This window comes from Felis catus, chromosome A2 (assembly GCF_018350175.1).
Source record: "Felis catus isolate Fca126 chromosome A2, F.catus_Fca126_mat1.0, whole genome shotgun sequence".
Classification (NCBI taxonomy): domain Eukaryota; kingdom Metazoa; phylum Chordata; class Mammalia; order Carnivora; family Felidae; genus Felis; species Felis catus.
In genome coordinates, this window is record NC_058369.1 from 76,502,450 (window position 1) to 76,521,746 (window position 19,297).

General features: G+C 38.8%; 1 protein-coding gene across 4 annotated transcripts in view; it reads left to right on the top strand.

Annotated features, from left to right (window-relative positions):
* The first annotated feature begins 350 nt into the window (after positions 1-350).
* The window catches only part of PNPLA8 (patatin like phospholipase domain containing 8), a 46,418-nt gene continuing 27,471 nt past the window's right edge, over positions 351-19,297 (top strand). For 3 of the 4 annotated variants that reach the window (XM_011280305.3, XM_011280306.3, XM_045052217.1), the window contains exons 1-4: positions 356-490; positions 7,557-8,699; positions 8,850-8,999; positions 15,784-15,935. In XM_011280305.3, coding sequence (XP_011278607.1) covers positions 7,647-8,699; positions 8,850-8,999; positions 15,784-15,935 — 1,355 coding nt within the window. In that variant the 5' untranslated portion in view covers positions 356-490; positions 7,557-7,646. Of the gene's footprint in view, positions 491-7,556; positions 8,700-8,849; positions 9,000-15,783; positions 15,936-19,297 lie in introns of all 4 variants that reach the window. The other variant, XM_045052218.1, reaches the window with a different exon arrangement.

Consider the following 19,297-nt stretch of genomic DNA (forward strand, 5'->3'; position numbering starts at 1 on the left):
TCAACACCCTCCCGGCAGCTGGTAACGTAGCCCCCAGCTCCGCGGATTGGACAGCGCGCGGAAAGGACCCTCAGGGACTTGGAGATGGAAGCTTACACCCGCAGAGAAGCACACCGAACACAGTGACAACCCCCAAGCCCACCACCCAGCTCCGCCTCCCCCAGCACACGCAGGCGCGTGCACGCACGCACGTCTCCCGCCCTGCGCCCATTCTTGCTCCCTTGCGCATGCCTCGGAGAGGGGACCCGCGACTGACAGCGAGGCCGAGGCCCGAGCCCTGCGAAGGGGCTCCTCCCGGACCGGCGGGTAGACGCGGCCCGCGCGTGCGTCACTTCCGCAGGGGCGGGACGGAGCTGTGGGGGTGGCGCCGCGGCCGCTGCTTTTCTGTTTGTGTTGGAAGCTCAGCTGATGCGGGCCGGCCGGAGTGGACGTCCTCGCCGGGAAGAGGCGCGTCGCCACTGCCGCCCAAGTAGTTGCGGCCTGCATCCCGGTAAGTGGCGGCTGGGGGACGGAGGCGGGACGACCGGATAGGGAGGAGGGCAGTTTGGTCGCCCCCGGGCACTTGTCCGGCCCTTCCCGGTCCTCGGAGGGTACTTGCAGAGTAAGACGGCGGGGAGACGCCCAGCTTCCCAGGAGTGAGGTTCCAAAAGGCGGCCGGGCACCGGAAAGAGCCGCGGACGCCGGGCTGATTGGTGCGCGGTGCCTGCCCCTGCGGCCCCCGCGGTTTTTGCTGGCACGGACCCGCGAACTGTTTTGGTTTCCCTGGTCCCGCCCCTCGCTTCCTGTCCCACCCCCACCGCTCCCAGCCTGGTGACCCCGAGTGGGTTTCGGCTGCCCCTGGACTGTAGGGTTGTCCATCAGTTCGCTGGGGACTGTCAAAACGGTTTCCCTATTCTGCACCGTTCTCGACTGTCGGTGCACCGGCTCATTCTCCTGCGTGATATTTTTATTTCCCAGCGATTTCTTTTTAACCCCATCCGCATTTAATTCCCTCCCTCCACTGCCGTTGCTTCGGCACTTTCGGGTGTGTGCCCTTTAAAAGATGAAACTGTATGAATCATTGTGTTGCAGCGCTCCTCGTCATTGTCATTTCTGTCATTATGCTGGGAGAAACCTGGTTTCTACGCCTAGTACAGTGATAACTTTAAAGAAAAGTGGGGCCTTCTAGGAGAAACATAGAAGAAATGCCCGGAAGGGACTGTCTTATTGAAGGTGGTGTTTTTTTGGTTCTCTAGTCCTAGTTGCTGGGATTTCAGACTGACAAAAGTATGCTTCATTGTATCGGGGAAACTGGAAAGTTAAGAATTTTTAAATCCGACCGTTAAAAAAAAGTATATTAAACTGTGAGTGAGAGTTTATGCCTCTTACGAGGCCGTTGTTTCAAGCCCATTGACGTTGTTTTGTTCAGTTGTGTAATTTATGTGTGCTTTCAACATAAGAACATGTTCTTATTTCATAATTTTTATTGGTCAGACTTTTTATCAGTGTTGTCTTGCTTTTTTTTTTTTCCATTTCTGCCGTTGATCTATATTAAAATCTTGAGAGAGTATCTTTTTATAGGGATGTTGAGGGAAAAGATCAGTTGACTATGTATTTATCGGGTTCACGTGCAAAGTTGGTAAAAGTACAGCTTGTCCTGAGTTGTTTTGCTCAGTAATGAGAAAGGAATTGTGCTGTAGGGTACATATTGCCTCCCTTGTGGGACACATAGTTGTAAAAAGGTCAGAGTTAGAACTCTTAGGCCTGGACACCTTCCTGCCATGTCTTAGTTATAATCTCTCACTCCTATGTTTTATATTTTACTTTGTGCATCATCCAGTTCTTTTTATGCCTTGATGTTGTATTGGTTTCCATTACCCTGTTTTTTTCAGGGTATCTTTTCTCCTGCGGTTTTTTTGTTTCCTACAGGATTTCCTCACAGTCAAGGCTCTACCCTTGTTCTTCTCTCTAAAGAAACTACTAAAACCAGAGTTTTAAACTTTCAGGGTTTTTTTAGATGTTTATTTTTGAGAGAGAGAGAGAGAGAGAGCGAGCGCGAGCAGGGGAGGGACACAGAGAGAGAGGGAGACACAGAATCCGAAGCAGGCTCCAGGCTCTAGGCTCTGAGCTGTCAGCACAGAGCCTGATGTGGGACTTGAACTCACTGCCACTTAACTGACTGAGCCACCCAGGTGCCCCGAGTTATAAAATTTCAAATCCAGGGAATTCTTTAGTAGGTTCATAAATATCCTGAACCATTATGGAGAATGTAGTGTGTGTGTGTGTGTGTGTGTGTGTGTGTGTGTGTGTGTGTGTGTGTGTGTATACACACACACACATACATATATACATACATACATATATATATACATACATATATATGTGTGTATATATATATATATATATACACACACACACACATATATATATGCAAATAACCAGTTTTCAAGGAAGAGGAAATTTAATCAGGCTCAGTGAATCCCAAATTCTCAAGTATTATTACTATAAACCTTTTTTTTGTAAATCCAGTCTTATGTTTTCAGTTTATGTTTTGTGCTGGTAACTCCAGCCTGTGTTCCTGTAGTACATTTCTGTTTGAATGTTCCACTGTTACTTCACCCTGTAAATCCCAGAGATTTTCCTCTCATATTAAATTGACTCCCTTCCCAGTTATTTCGTATTCACTAATGGTATTCTCTCTGTGTTTCTGAATAAAAACACTTGAGTTGTCTTGACATCTTCTCCTTACCCCATTCTTCCCTGTTACCGAGCCCTTTCTCCAGCAACCCTTTGTCCAGTGCAGTGCCATTACCTTAATTCAATCCTTGTCCCTTTATGACTGCATTATTGCAATAACTAAGGGAAATCCTGTGTAGATTCATTCTTTCCATCCTCAGTCGAGCCTCCACCTGGCAATTCCCTTATTTCCTCTAGTTAAAATGCGGTTCCATATCCTAGAGGTTGGTCTAAACCTTTCTATTCTATTCCTCCACTGAATTTATTCTACCCTATATATAGGTACTCAAGTCTTTCCCTCTCTTTTCTCAGTAAATGATGGCACTGCGCACTTGACATTCTTCTCTTTACCTTTTTCCAGTCTAACTTTTGTTCTGGCCAAATTTACTCTCAAAACTTTGATCTGCATTTACTAGTGTTGTGGTTTGGGAGCAGTTAAATGAAGCTTGTTGATTTTGTTGACAATTCTGTATGCTTATTAATTTTTGCTTGATATTTGTGGTATCTAGAGAGGTGTATTAAAATGTTATGATCATGAAATTGTCTAGTCTTCCTGTAATTGTTCCTCTTTTTTTTTTTTTTTAAGCTTCATATACTGTATTTTGGTGCCTTACTGTTAGGTGTATTCATAATTCATGAGAGAGCATTGGAAAGAAACAATGCAGACCCCTTACCGTGGTCTAGGCTTGTAGCTCTGCCTTCTGTTTGACTCTTGGGCCCCATTTTTCCACCATTTTCCCTGTTTGTTTTGTTTTGTTTTTTGTTTTTGTTTTTTTGCTTCAGCCACCTGGTTCTTCTTGCTATTCTTTTTTTTTTTTTTTAATGTTTGTTTATTTTTGAGAGAAAGAGAGCATGCATGAGCAGGGGAGGGACAGAGAGAGAGGGAGTCACAGAACTCGAAGCAGGCTCCAGGCTCTGAGCTGTCAGTACAGAGCCTGATGTGGGGCTTGAAATCATGAATCATGAGATCATGACCTGAGCCCAAGTCGGATGCTTAACCAACTGAGCTACCCAGGTGCCCCTTCTTGCTTATTCTTGAGTAGACAGAACTTATTACTGTCTCCAAAATCTTGGTTACTTTTTCATTTGCCTCGAATGCTTTTTTCTCAGATACTGTTACTGATTTGCTTTTTTCCTTAATTCAGGTCTCCAGTAAAATGCCAGCTCAGTTCTCCTGATCACATCAAGTAAAATAGCCCATTTGCCCTGATTGTGGAAGTGTCCTTTCATGGTAGTTTTAGTTGACTCTGCTGAGGCCCCTTGGGGTTCACCTGCTCTGACTAGTTTTCATTTGCTTGGGGTCTGTGTACCTTTCAAGGCAATGTGACTGAAGAAGATCCAGGCTTGTGATTTCTCAATTATGGATTTACCACTATTGGGGTTGTTTTATGTTATCATAAAAACACATATTATAAAATCTACCATCATAACCATTTTTAAGTGTATGGTCCAGTGGCATTAAGTACATTCGTACTGTTGCAAAACAGATCTCCAGTACTTTTTTGTTTTGCAGAACTGAAACTCTGTACCCATTGAACATCCCCTTTTACCACATTCCCCCAAACCCTAGGGACCACCATTCTGCTTTTCATAGCTATGAATTTGAATAACTCTAGATACTTTATATAAGTGGAATCATACAGTATTTGTCCTTTTGTGATGGCTTATTTTACTTCGAATGTCCTCAGGGTTCATGCCTATTACAGCATGTGATAGGATGTCCTTCTTTTTAAAGGCCGAATAATATTCCATTGTATGTAAATACCACATTTTGTCTATCTCTTTATCTGTCCATAAACGTTTGAGTTGTTTCCACTTCTGCTGTTGTGTGCTGCTATGAACAGAGGTGTGCAAATACCTCTTTGAGACCCTGCTTGCAATTCTTTTGGGTATATACCGAGAAGTAGGTTTGCTGGATCAGAGGATACTTCTGTTTTTGATATTTTGGGGAAGCAGAGTACTGTTTTTCATAGCAGCTGCTCCGTTGTACGGTCCCACCAACAGTGCTCAAGGATTCTGAATTCTCCACGTCTCTGTCAACACTTGTTATTTTCTGTTTGTTTGTTTTTAATCCTAGCCATCCAAATGCGTCTGAAGTGATATCTCATTTGATTTACATTTCTCTGATGATCAGTGATCTTGAGCATCTTTTCCTATGCTTGTTGACCATTTGTATATGGTCTTTAGAAAAATGTCTATTCGAGTTCTTTGCCCATTTTTTAATTGGGTTATTTGATTTTGTGTTGTTGAGTAGGAGGAGTCCATTATCGGTTTTGAGCATGGCGTTTTATTCACAACGACTTTAACTGCATTTTATCAAGTATTTTTCTGTGTTGGGGATTGTGGGGATTTTGTGTTAATTCAGCTTTCGTTGACTGCAAGTCCTGAGGACTTCAGGAAAACCTGGGAGGCAGACAGGTTGGTTTCTTTTCTCTTTTCCTCTCTGTAAAATTGGGTATTTTAAAATAATATGTTCAGATGGGATTTAGAAAGTTCGCAGTTCAGACTGTAATCTGAACAGTCAACAGTAGGTTCTGGGTTTCTATCTTTCTCAGTCTTGTCTATTCCATTCTTTCAGAGATCTGCTGGAATCACCCTTCTAGTGTCCTTCCTTTGCTTAAAATACTTTATTGACAGTTTGATCTTTAATCTCCTTGGCAAGATTTGTAAGACTTTGCATAATCTGGCCCAAACTATCTTTGCAATGTCATGTTCTACCTCTCCCTCATTGTTCTCTGTAGGTCCTGAAGTGAAACTAGACGGCTTGCCATTTTTGCTTATGCTGTGTTTTCTTCCTTTCTTCCTCTTTTCCTTCCTTCCTTCCTTCCTTCCTTCCTTCCTTCCTTCCTTCCTTCCTTCCTTCCTTCTTTTATTTTAGAGAGAGAGAGGGAGTGTGTGAACAGAAGAGAGGGGTAGAGAGAGAGAAAAAAAAAATCTTAAGCAGGCTCCAAGCTCAGCGGGGAGCCCAGCGTGGCTCAATCCCATAGCCCTGGGATCATGACCTGAGCCAAAATCTAGAGTCAGACGCCGAACCAACTAAACCACAAAGGAGCCCCTGTATATGCTTTCTTAAATGCTTTTTTTGTGTTTGTGTTTATTTTTTCACATTATCTAAAATTCTCTCTTTCTCAGCTTTCCACTTCATGTATTCCTTTTTACCTTTGTCCAGTTTTTAGGGTGTTTTTTTTGTCCCCCCCCCCCCTTACCTGGATATCTCTTCTCACCATTGGCATGGTTACAAAAGTAACAATACATGCTTATTGTAAGAAAAATTCAGACAACACAAAAGGAAAAAGTAAAAGCGCTTCTCCTTGTTCTCTTTGGATCTCACAAATAAACTGGTGCTCGGGGCGCTTGGGTGGCTCAGTCGGTTAAGCCTGACTTCGGCTCAGGTCATGATCTTATGGTTTGTGGGTTCAAGCCCCACGTCGGGCTCTGTGCTGACAGCTCAGAGCCTGGATGGAGCCTGCTTCAGATTCTAGGTTTTCCTCTCTCTCTGCTCCTCCCCCACTCATGCTCTGTCTCTCTCTCTCTCTCAAAATAAATAAATGTAAAAAAAAAAAATTAAACTGGTACCTATCCTTTCAGAATCTGTGTGTGTGTGTGTGTGTGTGTGTGTGTGTGTGTGTGTGTGTGTGTAGCCACAGATTTAAATGGCACATATAGGTTTTGTTTTCTTTCATTATGTAGTAGCTACGTATCTGCCTCCTTGTATCTCCACATATGCATAGCATGTGTATAGAAGCTTGCCTTTTTCACTGTAGTGCTTATGGAAGATATGCAGGTCACCTGGTTTCCTTTAACTGGTGCATCACGTTATATGGTACCCACTCTGTTGTATGTATGCGACTTAATTTATTTAACCATCCCTTGTTAGAAGACCTTTAGAGTTGTTTTTCATTGTTTTATTATTTCAAGCAATGCATTAGGGAAAGGGTTTACATACTTTGGCACTCTTAGGCAAGTATTTCTGTAGGATTCTAAATAGATTTTTAATATTGGAATTGCTGGTCAAGAAATTTGTGCCTTTAAAATTTCTATAGATAGTATTTAAAATTTCATTAGATACTGTCAAATAGCCCTATGTGTCCCATTTCTCCAGGCCACTATCGATGCTGGATATTATCAACCATTTACATTTTTACCAATTAAAAGAACAAAATAATCTGTTTAAAATTGGTATTTTTATTTGAGGTGGTGAGGATGTTTTTGTAATTTCACTGTTTGTATTTATTCTTCAGTGACCCCTGGTCTGTTAGATGTGGCACATAGCTTCTTCTAGTCAAACTTCTTTGATTTAATAAACATAGAGAGTGAAGTGTTTTCTACATGGCTATCTGTATCTCTAGACCGAGAGTTCCCTCTTACCCTGTTTGTCTTTGTGGTCTCAGCATCTAGCACCATGTCTGGTGTAGATCAAATATTCTATAAATGTTTGCAATGAACGAGGTAGTAGAAGACTTGACTCTTTAAAAGAACTCAATGTCTAGTGTCACGTAAACCAGTCAAGACTTTAACAATAAGGAAGAAAAACGGCATAGTATCTAAACTGCATATTCAGTTATGTATTATAGGAAAACTTATCTATTGGGTAGCTTCCCTAAATTAGTTCTTATCAAACATCTTACTATTGACTTTCTTCTTTCTTTGATTGCTGCATTGACAAATGAATTGTTTTTGGTTAGCTTAAAAGTCAAATCTGCACTATCTGTAATGGAAATGCATTACTCTGTCTTCTTTTGAGACAAGCTGCTAAGTTTAGTTCGAGCAGAAATGTATTTTATCTTACACCTGGTTTCCATTTTACCTTGAATCCTAATTTTTTTTTCTTGCCATTTCAGGTAAGACCATGAATTATGGCATTTCTTAAATGAAGCATTCAGGAATGAAGTGAAAATCATAACATATAGAAAATAAATGATTTGTAAGTTATGTCTATTAATTTGACTACAGATATATATTATATTTACCTCCTTAGTAATGCAAGAAGTCTTTGTGGGAAGCAGAGAAGCAAACAACTGCATTTCTTGTGCTCACCTAAACATTACTGGAGGATAAGCCACGTCAGTCTACAAAGAGGTTTTCATACAAGCAAAATAAGATGTAAATGGACCAAAAGTGAAGCACATTCTTGCAGCAAGCACTGTTCCTCTCCAAGCCACCATGGTTTACACATTGGGATTTTGAAACTTAGCACTTCTGCCCCCAAGGGACTAACAAAAGTGAGCATTCGTATGTCCCGTATTAAAAGTACTTTGAACTCTGTTTCAAAGGCTGTTTTTGGCACTCAGAATGAAATGATCTCACGTTTAGCTCAATTTAAGCCAAGTTCTCGAATATTAAGAAAAGTATCGGATGGTGGCTGGTTAAAACAGAAAAACATTAAACAAGCCATCAAATCTCTGAAAAAGTATAGCAACAAATCAGAAGATACTTCTTTTTCGGAAAAGGAAAGTCGTGTTCTAGATGAAGATCTAGGTAAACAAAGCCTGTTTCGTTACACGCGTAGTATAACCACAAAATTTGGAGAGTCGTTCTACTTTTTATCAAGTCATATTAATTCATACTTCAAACGTGAGGAAAGAATGCCTCAAAAAAAAGAAAGTAAACATTTCCAGGACAAATCGGAACTTGAAGATACAAAGGTTGAAGAAGGGAAATCTAGCTCTCCAGATCCTGGCTCCCTGAGGGATAAGCTAGATTCAGAATCTTCCTTATGTTCTGAGGACAAGCCTGCAAGTCCCGGTGGCACACCCGAGGCACTTCCAGTTTCTACTAAACAAAGTATTGCTAACTTTCTTTCTCGTCCCACTGAAGGTGTACAAGCTTTAGTAGGTGGTTATATTGGTGGACTTGTCCCCAAATTGAAGTATGATTCGAAGAGTCAGCCGGAAGAACAGGAGGAGGCTGTTAAAGCCGAGCAACCTGTCAGCAAAGACAAAAATGCAGAGGAGAAAAAGCGGTTATCTCTTCAGCGAGAAAAGGCAAGTTGTTACCAGTGTCGCTTGAAGTTCTCATGTTTGTCCAATTCCTAAGTTTCATTTCCCTATGGACCTAAGGAACTTAAGTCATTTGTTGATATTACTAGAGCAGTTTCATATTCTACTCATCTATATTTTAACATGTTTTTATAGATTATTGCAAGAGTGAGTATTGATAACAGAACCCGGGCATTAGTCCAAGCATTGAGAAGAACAGCTGACCCAAAGCTCTGCATTAACAGGGTTGAAGAACTGACTTTTCATCTCCTAGAATTTCCTGAGGGAAAAGGAGTGGCTGTCAAGGTAATTCTAATTTATTGAATCTGGTTTTGTCTCAGAATAAGAGTACTAAGGGGCGCCTGGGTGGCACAGTCGGTTAAGCGTCCGACTTCAGCCAGGTCACGATCTCGCGGTCCGTGAGTTCGAGCCCCGCGTCAGGCTCTGGGCTGATGGCTTGGAGCCTGGAGCCTGTTTCCGATTCTGTGTCTCCCTCTCTCTCTGCCCCTCCCCCGTTCATGCTCTGTCTCTCTCTGTCCCAAAAATAAATAAATGTTGAAGAAAAAAAAAAAAAAAAAGAATAAGAGTACTAATACACTTTCTAAGATGGAGAAAGCAAAGCTGTTCATTTTTTTTTTTTATTTAAATATTTTTGTGGCTTAAGGGGTGCCTGGGTGGCTCAGTCGGTTGAGCGTCCGACTTCGGCTCAGGTCACGATCTCGCGGTTTGTGGGTTCGAGCCCCGTGTCGGGCTCTGTGCTGACAGCTCAGAGCCCGGAGCCTGCTTCGGATTCTGTGTCTCCCTCTCTCTCTGCTCCTCCCCCGCTCATGCTCTCTCTCTCTCTCCATCAAAAATAAGTAATAATAATAAAAAAAAAACATTAAAAAGTAAATATTTTTGTGGTTTTTATCATGCACATGTTGTGTTATAGATTAATTGTCCCAATTATTCAGTGATAAATATTAGGCTAAATACTCTCTTATTCTGTGACGATGAATTATGCTATCGGTACTGCTAGCTATACTTTGAGATTAAACATTTTAAAATAGAAGCTATAACTCAGTGCATTCATTGAATTGCCTAATAGTTGCCAAATTTTTCTAAAATGCAATGTAGGTGTTTATACCATATGTCTACTCTTTTAAGACAGGAGATGTAATTCATAAGTAACACCATTGCTAATTTTTATTTCATGATCTTTTTGTATTTGCAGATCTAAAAATTTTAATGATCAGTGATAATTGAATTGGTAATTATTTTAATAAAAAGTTAGCTTTTCTCGGCCTCAGTTTTTTCAAATATAAAATAGTGAAGCTAAATTAGACCCATTTAAATAGACTGTTTCCAGAGAAATACTATAAAATATGAGTGATGTGGTTGAGTCTCTTTACATCTGTACTGCTAAGGTTATTTGTATTATCTGATGAACAATGTGCAAATACATAATCAATAGATAATGTTCACATTTGATTAGAGATCTGCTGACTTGCCATTCAGAAAATTTTAAGTTAACTAGTTCATATTTATTCCATTTTTTGACAGTTAACTTGCTGAAGAATGATGATCTAAGTCTTTAAATAAGTTGGCCTTCTGTAGTTGTATAATTCATACCTATGATGTATGTAAGCTAAACTTTAGAATTTCACGGTAATAAAATTGGGGATTGTCTTTCATAGATATCTAATCTCTTACCTAAAAGACAAATCTCCCAAATATAGGTATGCTCTTAAGTTCAATTAACATTTCAGTGATATACTGAAAGCTGAGATCTGAAGTAGAATTGCATACTTTAAAGAACTTTTAAAAAATGTTTTATTGAAGTATAGTACACATGCAGTTATTGGTATAAAGTTCAGTGACTTTTTCACAAACTAAACGCGTCCGTGTAAGTGATGCCCAAGATGAAGAACAGAATTAACCAGCACTTCAGAAACCTGCCTTGTGCCCCTCTTCAGTCACAGTCTCCCCAAATTAGTTTAGATTAGATTAGTTTTGCTTGCTTTTGTACATTATATAAACCACTGTGATTGGTTTTTTTCACTCAGCATGTTGTTAATAGTCATTCACATGGTTAGGGGTAGTTGTAGAACAAGCTTTTTTGTTCCATGGTGTGAATGTATCACAATTTATTTACTTACATACCCCTGATGGATGTTTTCCAGTTTTGGTCTATTATGAATATTCATGCTAATAGAAATTTTGAGGGCTCTTTTATTTTGCATTACTGATCCCAAATCTGAGGACCTTTCAATACCAAGGGGTAGTGTGATATAGGAGTGTATATTCAGATCAATTATGAATGAAAAGCTGGATGGTCTGAAAAAAGTTCTTATCATGTATTATTTGGTATACATAATAAGTATCTCAAAAAGAATGAACTTGATAAATTAAGACATGTTCATACCTACACTTTCATGTGAACTTTCCCAATGAGATAAATAAAAAAGTAACCTTTTATTATTATTTTTTAACATGAAATTTATTGTCAAGTTAGACCTTTTATTATTAAAAAAAAAAAAAAGACAGCGTAAACGTTGTAAAAAATAAGGAAAAAAGCACTAACAGTGGCAACAGTGTGAAGCCTGCTTAGGAATCTCTCTCACTCTTTCCTTGTTTCTCCCCCACTCTCTTTCTCTTTCTCTCTCTCTCTCTCAAAATAAGTAAATTTCAGTCGGTTAAGTGGCCGACTTTGGCTCAGGTCATGATTTTGCGGTCCGTGAGTTCGAGCCCCGTGTCGGGCTCTGTGCTGACAGCTCGGAGCCCGGGACCTGTTTCAGATTCTGTGTCTCCCTCTCTCTCACCCTCCCCCATTCATGCTCTGTCTCTCTCTGTCTCAAAAATAAACAAACGTTAAAAAAAAAAAACCTGCCAAAAAAAAAAGTAAATAAACTTAAAAAAAAAAAGGCATTCCTTAACATTAAAAAAAAAAAAATGACATATTTCTGCTACCCAGAGATTACTGCTGTAAGTGTATTGATGTCACTTTGTATTAATCAGAGGAAGCTGAGTTAAACTTAATAACAAACAATACCAAAACCTAAGTGGTTTAACACAACAGAAACTTGTCCCTTGTGCAACGTTGCCTGGGGGTTTAGGTGACTCTCCAGGACAGTGAACGTGCCGGTGGTGGCTACTTTGATCTTGTTCTCTGTCTCCATATGAGGCCTCCTCCGTGATGACTCTAGTAGGTAAGAGAGTATTTCAGCAGAAAGTGCCACAGGCTTCTTCTACTCAGAACTTACTTATCCTGCTTTAGAAGTACTTCCTTTGTGTGCCAGGAAGGAGGAGCAAACTGGATACTGGGGAGCGTTAGTAAGGCCTACCACAATATTTTTCTAGAAATTGTTCTGTGTATATTTAATATACCAAAATAAAGTCATTGTATGTGTACTGTTTTATAGCCTTTTTTAAAATTAGAATTTTTTTTTCTGTTCATAGTGTACACCTTTCTGTATCAGTAAATTTTCATCTCATCCTATACCCAGGTTGAAAAGGTTCTTTATATAACTGATAGTGTCCAAATGAGGGTCCAGTCTAGACCATACATGCCATTTGGTTATTTCCCCCAGGTCACTTATAGCGCTGTTCTTCCTTCCCTCATTTTCAAAACTAATTGAAGAGACCAGGCTGGTTATCTTGTAGAATGGCTCGCTTTCTGGATTTGCCTGGCTTCCTGCTCATTGGTGTTATTTGACGTATTCCTCCTTCCCTTTTATTTCCTGAACGCTGGAATTTAAATATAAAGAATTGATTGAGTTAAACAATTTTTTGTTAGAGAACATTGTATGTGATGTCATGTGCCTCATCTTGTATCATACAAGAACATAATTGGTTGAAAAACCATTAGTAATGCTGATGTTGACCCCCGGGTCAGAGAGATGACAGTCTGATCTTCTCATTGGACATTTAGGCTGGAACCATGATCCCATCACCCATTAACCTGCTTGTTCCCAGAACTAGTCAATTCATTAGGGTTGCAGAATGATAAATGTCTAATTCTGTCACTCTTTCTGCATTGTAATTGACATTCTTTTGTAAAAGTAGAGCTTTCCTTTACCAGTTAAAGCTATTTGGTTACTCTCAAAGACCAATTTTACAGGATAAGCAAGAGAAATGCTTAATTTCTTTCTACTTAGTCACCAATTTTCAAAGTAAAGAGATGCTTTCAAAGCTGCTTCATTGGTGACATGAATGTTTTTTGGCATTTTTAAAAAGCTATCCTTATGAACTAGTTTTTCATAAATTGTGTTACTATAAATTTTTTTCTCCCCCTCCATTTTTTTGAATGCTGAATTCATCTCTGCTTTGACTGGTAGGGGCCCTAAGCTCATTCATGTGACCTTTTTTAACTTTTTATAAAAATAGCATGGACAGAAAACTATGTAAGCATACAGCTCCATGAATTTTCAAAAATTGAGAACATCCATATAACCCTCACCCAATATAAGAAACAGAATGGTAGCAGCACTCCCAAAAGCCCCTCTATGCCCCCTTCCAGTCACTGTCTCCAAAAGGATTGACGAGTTTTCCTGAGTTTGAGCACTACCGATTAGTTGTGCCTTTTTTCTGCATGTTGTACAAATGGAGTGATACGGCATGTGCTTTTTAGGTATTTTTCACTTGACATTATTTGTGAGAACCTTCTATGGTATGGTTGTGAAACACTCTCACTGTGCTGTGTTCTGTGGTATGAATATAGTGCAATGTATTTATCCATATTACTGATGATGGACATTTTTGGATAGTTTTCAGTCTGGGAATGTTTAGGAATAGTGCTTCTGGGACATATCTTTTGGGAAATATAGGTCTTTATTCTTTGGGAGTGTATACCCAAGAGGAGTTTCCTGGTCACGAAGTATGCCCCTTTTCATCTTTAGCAGGTACTGCCAAATGGTTTTGCAAAGTGTTTATAGCACTTTATACTTTTGCCAAAATTGTATCAGCTTTCTGGTTGTTCTTTTAGCCATTTTGTTAGATGTTTAGTGATATTAAATTGTGGCTTTGGATTGTGTTTCTCCGATAACTATGAAGTTTAGCACCATTTCCACTGTTTATTGGCCATTTGTATACCTCCTTTGTGAAGTGCCTTTTCTAGCTCTTTCTCGTTTTCCATTGGGTTGACTAGCTTTTTCTTATGATTTGGAGAATTTCTTTATATATTATGGATAGAAGTTTTTATACGTATAGTATATATTAAATATAACATAGCATGTATATTGCATGTAATGTATATAATAGTAATATAGCTACATATATCTTTTTTGTAAGTGTATTTTCCCACTCTGAGTTACCTTTTAACTCAGCTAGTTTCTCTGTCTTCCATTTATGGCCCTCTATCTGAACCAATCCCAGTTTTTCAGTCTTCTGTTTCTTTCCCCAATGATCAAATGCCTCGAGAGAAGAAAAGCTATAGTTTGTCAGCTCATGTTTTAAAATTTTATTTATTTAAATTCAAGTTAGTTAACATACAACATTGTATTCAGGATAGAACCCAGTGATTCATCACTTACATATAACACCCAGTGTTCAACCCAACAAATGCCCTCCTTAAAGCCCATTACCCATTTAGCCCATCCCCCTATTCAACTTCCCTCCAGCAACGCCCAGTTTGTTCTCTGCATTTAAGTCTCTTCTGGTTTGCCTCCTGCTCTGTTTTTATCTAATTTTTCCTTCCCTTCCCCTATGTTCATCTGTTGTGTTTGTTAAATTCCACATATGAGTGAAATCATATGATATTTGTCTTTTTCTGCCTGACTTATTTCACTTACCATAATACATTGTAGTTTTGTCGATGTTATTGCAAATGGCAAGTTTTCATTCTTTTTTCCTCTCCAAAAATACAAGTAGTATTCCATTGTGTGTGTGTGTGTGTGTGTGTGTGTGTGTGTGTGTGTATACCACATCTTATTCATCCATTAGTCAGTGGACATTTGGACACTTGCCATAATTTGGCTATTGTCGATAGCGCTGCTATAAACATTGGGGTGCATGTGCCCCTTTGAATCATGATCTCTTCTCCAGATTCTTAGCCTCTCTTGCCCTCATTGCTTCTGCAGCTTTTAAACAGATTTCTTTTTTTTTGTATTTTATTAAACTTTTTTAGTTCTTGGAAAGAAACTGTCCTACCCTAACCAGAAATGGAAATTTACATTCCCATGCTCTATCATTGTTCAGGTTCTTCTAGTGGGGCCTTGAAGCCTGACATTAGCCAGGGCAGAAACACAACTGAAAAGAATTTAGAACAATAGTAGTTCAGATTTGACGTATCATACAAAAGAAATAAAATGAGTGAAACATTGGGATTCCTTTTTTTTTTTTAATTTACTGAAGGTTACGTAGCACTAGTGTAGCTGCTACTCAACTTTGCCCCAGTACCTGGGGTACTGACGAGGTAAGATCTTTCTCTGTACAGAACCTAGTGAATCTTTGCTAAACTCAATGTAGAACCCTACGATCTAGGGTCTTGGCCTCTGGTCAACAATATGAACATGTGGAATTCAAGATTCCTAGTTTTGTTTAAATGGATTATTTACATATTATAATGAATTTAAATTTGAATTTATTGTAATGGGATAGAAGTTTCTGCCTTCTACCTTAGTTTGATTTATTAACTGACATTTATTTATATTTCACTATGACTTACCCTTATATCCCATGTACACAAGATGGTTTATGTTTCTCTTTTGATAACAAGTTTAATTTCCAGTAATTACTATGAAGCAGTTTCATCTTCTTTAGGATTTGGAGAAAATATTTTATGTAATTAGAATGTTATTAACCTTTTGCGGTAACAATACTACATAAATTTGTGTTAAGCAAATTATATTTTTTTCTAATTATTAAGCATTGTATTTTTTAAAGAAAGTATTTGGCTCGAGGTTAATTTTTAACCTAGATATTAGAAAAAATATGTCTTGAATATTAATTGACATTAATAATATGTTAAAAAGTCATTTAAGATTACTGAGAAATTAATAAACACTGGCACTGTGATTATATGTGCTGATCTATGTGTGTTGGTTAAAAATAAATCATACATTTTCACTCTTCATTTGACAAAAGCAATAAAGTATCTTTTCTCTCAATACAGGAAAAAATTATTCCATATTTATTACGATTGAGACAAATTAAGGATGAAACTCTTCAGGCTGCAGTTAGAGAAATTTTGGCCTTAATTGGCTACGTGGATCCAGTGAAAGGAAGAGGAATCCGAATTCTCACAATTGATGGTGGAGGGACAAGGTGAGGCTAGAAAAATGATTTTTCTTTTAAGTTTAATTTTGAGAGAGAGGGAGAGAGAGAATCTCAGGCAGGCTCTGTGCTGACAGCGCGGAGCCCCACACGGGACTTGAACCCACGAACCGTGAGATCATGACCTGAGCTGAAATCAAAAGTCGGATGTTTAACTGACTGAGCTACCCAAGCACCACAGAAAAATGATGTTTTAAATCTGCTGATCCAGTTCAGCCTTGGGAATTTTTTTAACCGATTCTGTGTAATTATAGTAACTACTTCGTTATAAAACCAAATTTTTGAAATAAAACAGTAAATAGTTTTTCTTAACTTGTTACTTATCATCTAAGAGAATATATACCTGGATTTTCTTTTAGTTTAATTTGATCCAGTATTTATTTCAGTTTGTTCTTTTCAGACCTTTTTGGTAATTTAGCACAATTTACCAACCATGATTCTCTTACAATCTTGGCAATGTTTTATAATGTCGGCTTTCCTTCATTATATTTATCTTACCCATGTTTACCAGTCAGCTAGTCACTTAATTAAGTGATGGTTAGAAAAGGAGTCTGTATCAGTAACTTCCTGACTCCCTACATCTTCACTTGTAGGTGCCAGTTCTGGTGCTACAGGGGCCATCTAAGCATTCTCAGCTCAGGAGATCATTTCACCATCAAACTCCATTCTTTCTGCTGGCAGTTCATCCATACTTCTTGTTCTTAGTTCCTTACTTCTTGTTGGTTAGATTCTTTGGTGTTAGCCTTTCGCCCCAAATTTTCTAGCTTGTGTGCTAGTTTCCTGCCATCTCTGCTCTTACCTCTTAAATTCATAGTATATGCCCTGCCCGTTGTTCTTAGCTTACTTTGCCTCTCTGATTTTGTTCTCTGATAGTCCTGCCTTGCCAGTTACTGTTTTGTATGTCCAAGTACTACCCTGACCTTTTTGTTAAATTCTGAAGTCCTGTGTGCAAGCCAGATTCTTTTAATTTTGACACAATGTGAATGAAGGAGTGGGTGATGAGAGAAGAGACTAATAATCTAGGCAGAGGACAATAAAATAATAACTTCAGATGATGCCAGTGGGAAGCAGGAGGAAGGAAAAATATGTAAGAAAACTTTGAAGAAAAAGGGGTTTGGATGTAGTTGAAAGAGGTCAAGATCACTCTTAAGTGTAGACCCTATGGATGATTGGGACAGAATTGCAGGGAAATGGGAGGAGGTGTTTGCTATTGAGAAAGACAGTTCTGTTTTGCACATGTTGACTATAAGGCTTCACGCAGCAATATAGAAGTGCTAATTTGGCAAGTGAAGGTGGAATTGATTGAGGAGAGAAAAGTCTTAGAAGATCTTTTGGATGTTTCTTACAGAAGTGAAATTCAAGAAAGTGAACGTTAGTCATATGATAAAGTGGTAATGAGTTAGAGAGAATCATTCTAGTGCATAGAATTGGTTCCAAGTAATGAGAAGTAAGGAGAATGGCAGTTGAATGAGTAAGGAATTTCACCGAGGAGCAGGAAGAAGCCAGTCCTCTTCTGCCATTAAGTTCAGAGCATTTGGGAAGGATGGTATCGTTTATCAAGTCAGCTAACGTATTGAGTGCCTGCCATGTTCTACACGGTGATTTGGATCCTGGGGTCACTCAGTAAGCAAAATCCAAGTCTTCATGGTACTTGCATTCCAGGGGAGGAAAGAGAACAAATAGGGGGAAAAAATGTACTTTTGAGTAGGAATGGGTGTTATGAAGAAAAACAAAGCAAAGTGATAAAGAGTAGCAGTGCTATTTTGTACTGTCAACAAAAGCCAAATTATGGAAAGAGCCCAAATGTCCATCAGCTGATGAATGGACAAAGAAGATGTGCTACAGGGGTGCCTGGGTGGCTGAATTGGTGGCGAGTCCAACTCTTGGTGTGCTCAGGTCATGATCCCAGGATTGTGGGTTTGAGCCTGGTGCCAGGCTCCACACTGAACATGGAATCTCCTTAGGATTCTCTTTCTCCCACTGCCCCTATCTGCTGCTCAATGCCCTTTGTCTCTAAAGAAAATAAAAAAAAAAAAAAAAGATGTGATATATATGTGTGTGGGGGGGGTATATGTGTGTATATACATGTATATATATATGTATATGTCAGTGATGTGGATGGAACTAGAATGTATTATGCTAAGCGAATTAAGTCAGTCAAAGACAAATACCATGTGATTTCACTCGTGGAATTTAAGAAACAAAACAGATGAACACAGGGGAAGAAAAGGAAAAATGGGGAGGCAAACCAGAAGAGACTCTTAAGTACGAAGAACAAACAGCGTTGTTGGAGGGGAGGTGGGTGGGGGCATTGAGGAGGACACTTGTTGGGATGAGCACTGGGTGTTGTATGTAAGTGATGAATCACTGGATTCTACTCCTGAAACCAATACTACACTGTATGTTAACTAACTTGAATTTAAATAAAATCTTGGAACGAAAAAAAAAAAAGAGTAACAGTACTATTTTAAAGAGTGATCATGACTATGACTTCTTTTTTTCCGGTTAAAAATATTTATTGAGATATTAACTTATATTAGTTTCAGGTGTACAACACAATGATTTGCGGCGCACAGGACAGCCCCCACGGCACAGGTGTCCGGCCCCAGGTGTCCCTCGTGCTGTCGATGGGACACCTCGGTGTAGGGGAGCGTGAGGAAGCAGCCAGAATGGGAAGTTTATGTTGGAAGAAGGAAGGTGTGAGGGCTTGTGAGGAAAAGAACCCAGATCTTTTATTTCTTTTGTATATGAGAGCCTGGTAGGCTGTTAGGCTGATAGAATCAACCTGGCAGGTATACTTATTTTTAAATTTGTCCTGAAGTAGTTTATAAATACAGCATTTTAAAATAGTTTTCTTCCTGATTATACAAGTAAACCTGGGAGGAAAAAAAAAAGTAAAGAAAAGCAAACAAAAATTGTAGCTCACAATTCCTAGATTATTTTTAATATTTTGATTTTTTCAAATCTTTTTTTCTTGCACAAGTATATATATGTGCATGTTTATTTCTTTTTATATGATAGTGGTGGTCATATTGTTAAATATATTTATCCAGCATTTTCTCTAATTCTTCATGTCCCCTCACTTTGATTTCATAATGTATCTCTTTAATAAGCCATCTTATCTTCTCTTACCTCTCTTTAAATCCATATTATTTCTTAAAATTAAAAAAAATCAGCATCTTTCGTTTTCTATTTTACTTTTTAAAATATGTTTTTTAAATTTTATTTATTTTATTTTTATTTTATTTATTTTTTATTTCTTTAATTTACATCCAAGTTAGCATATAGTGCAACAGTTATTTCAGGAGTAGATTCCTTAATGCCCCTTACCCGTTTAGCCCACCTCCCCTCCC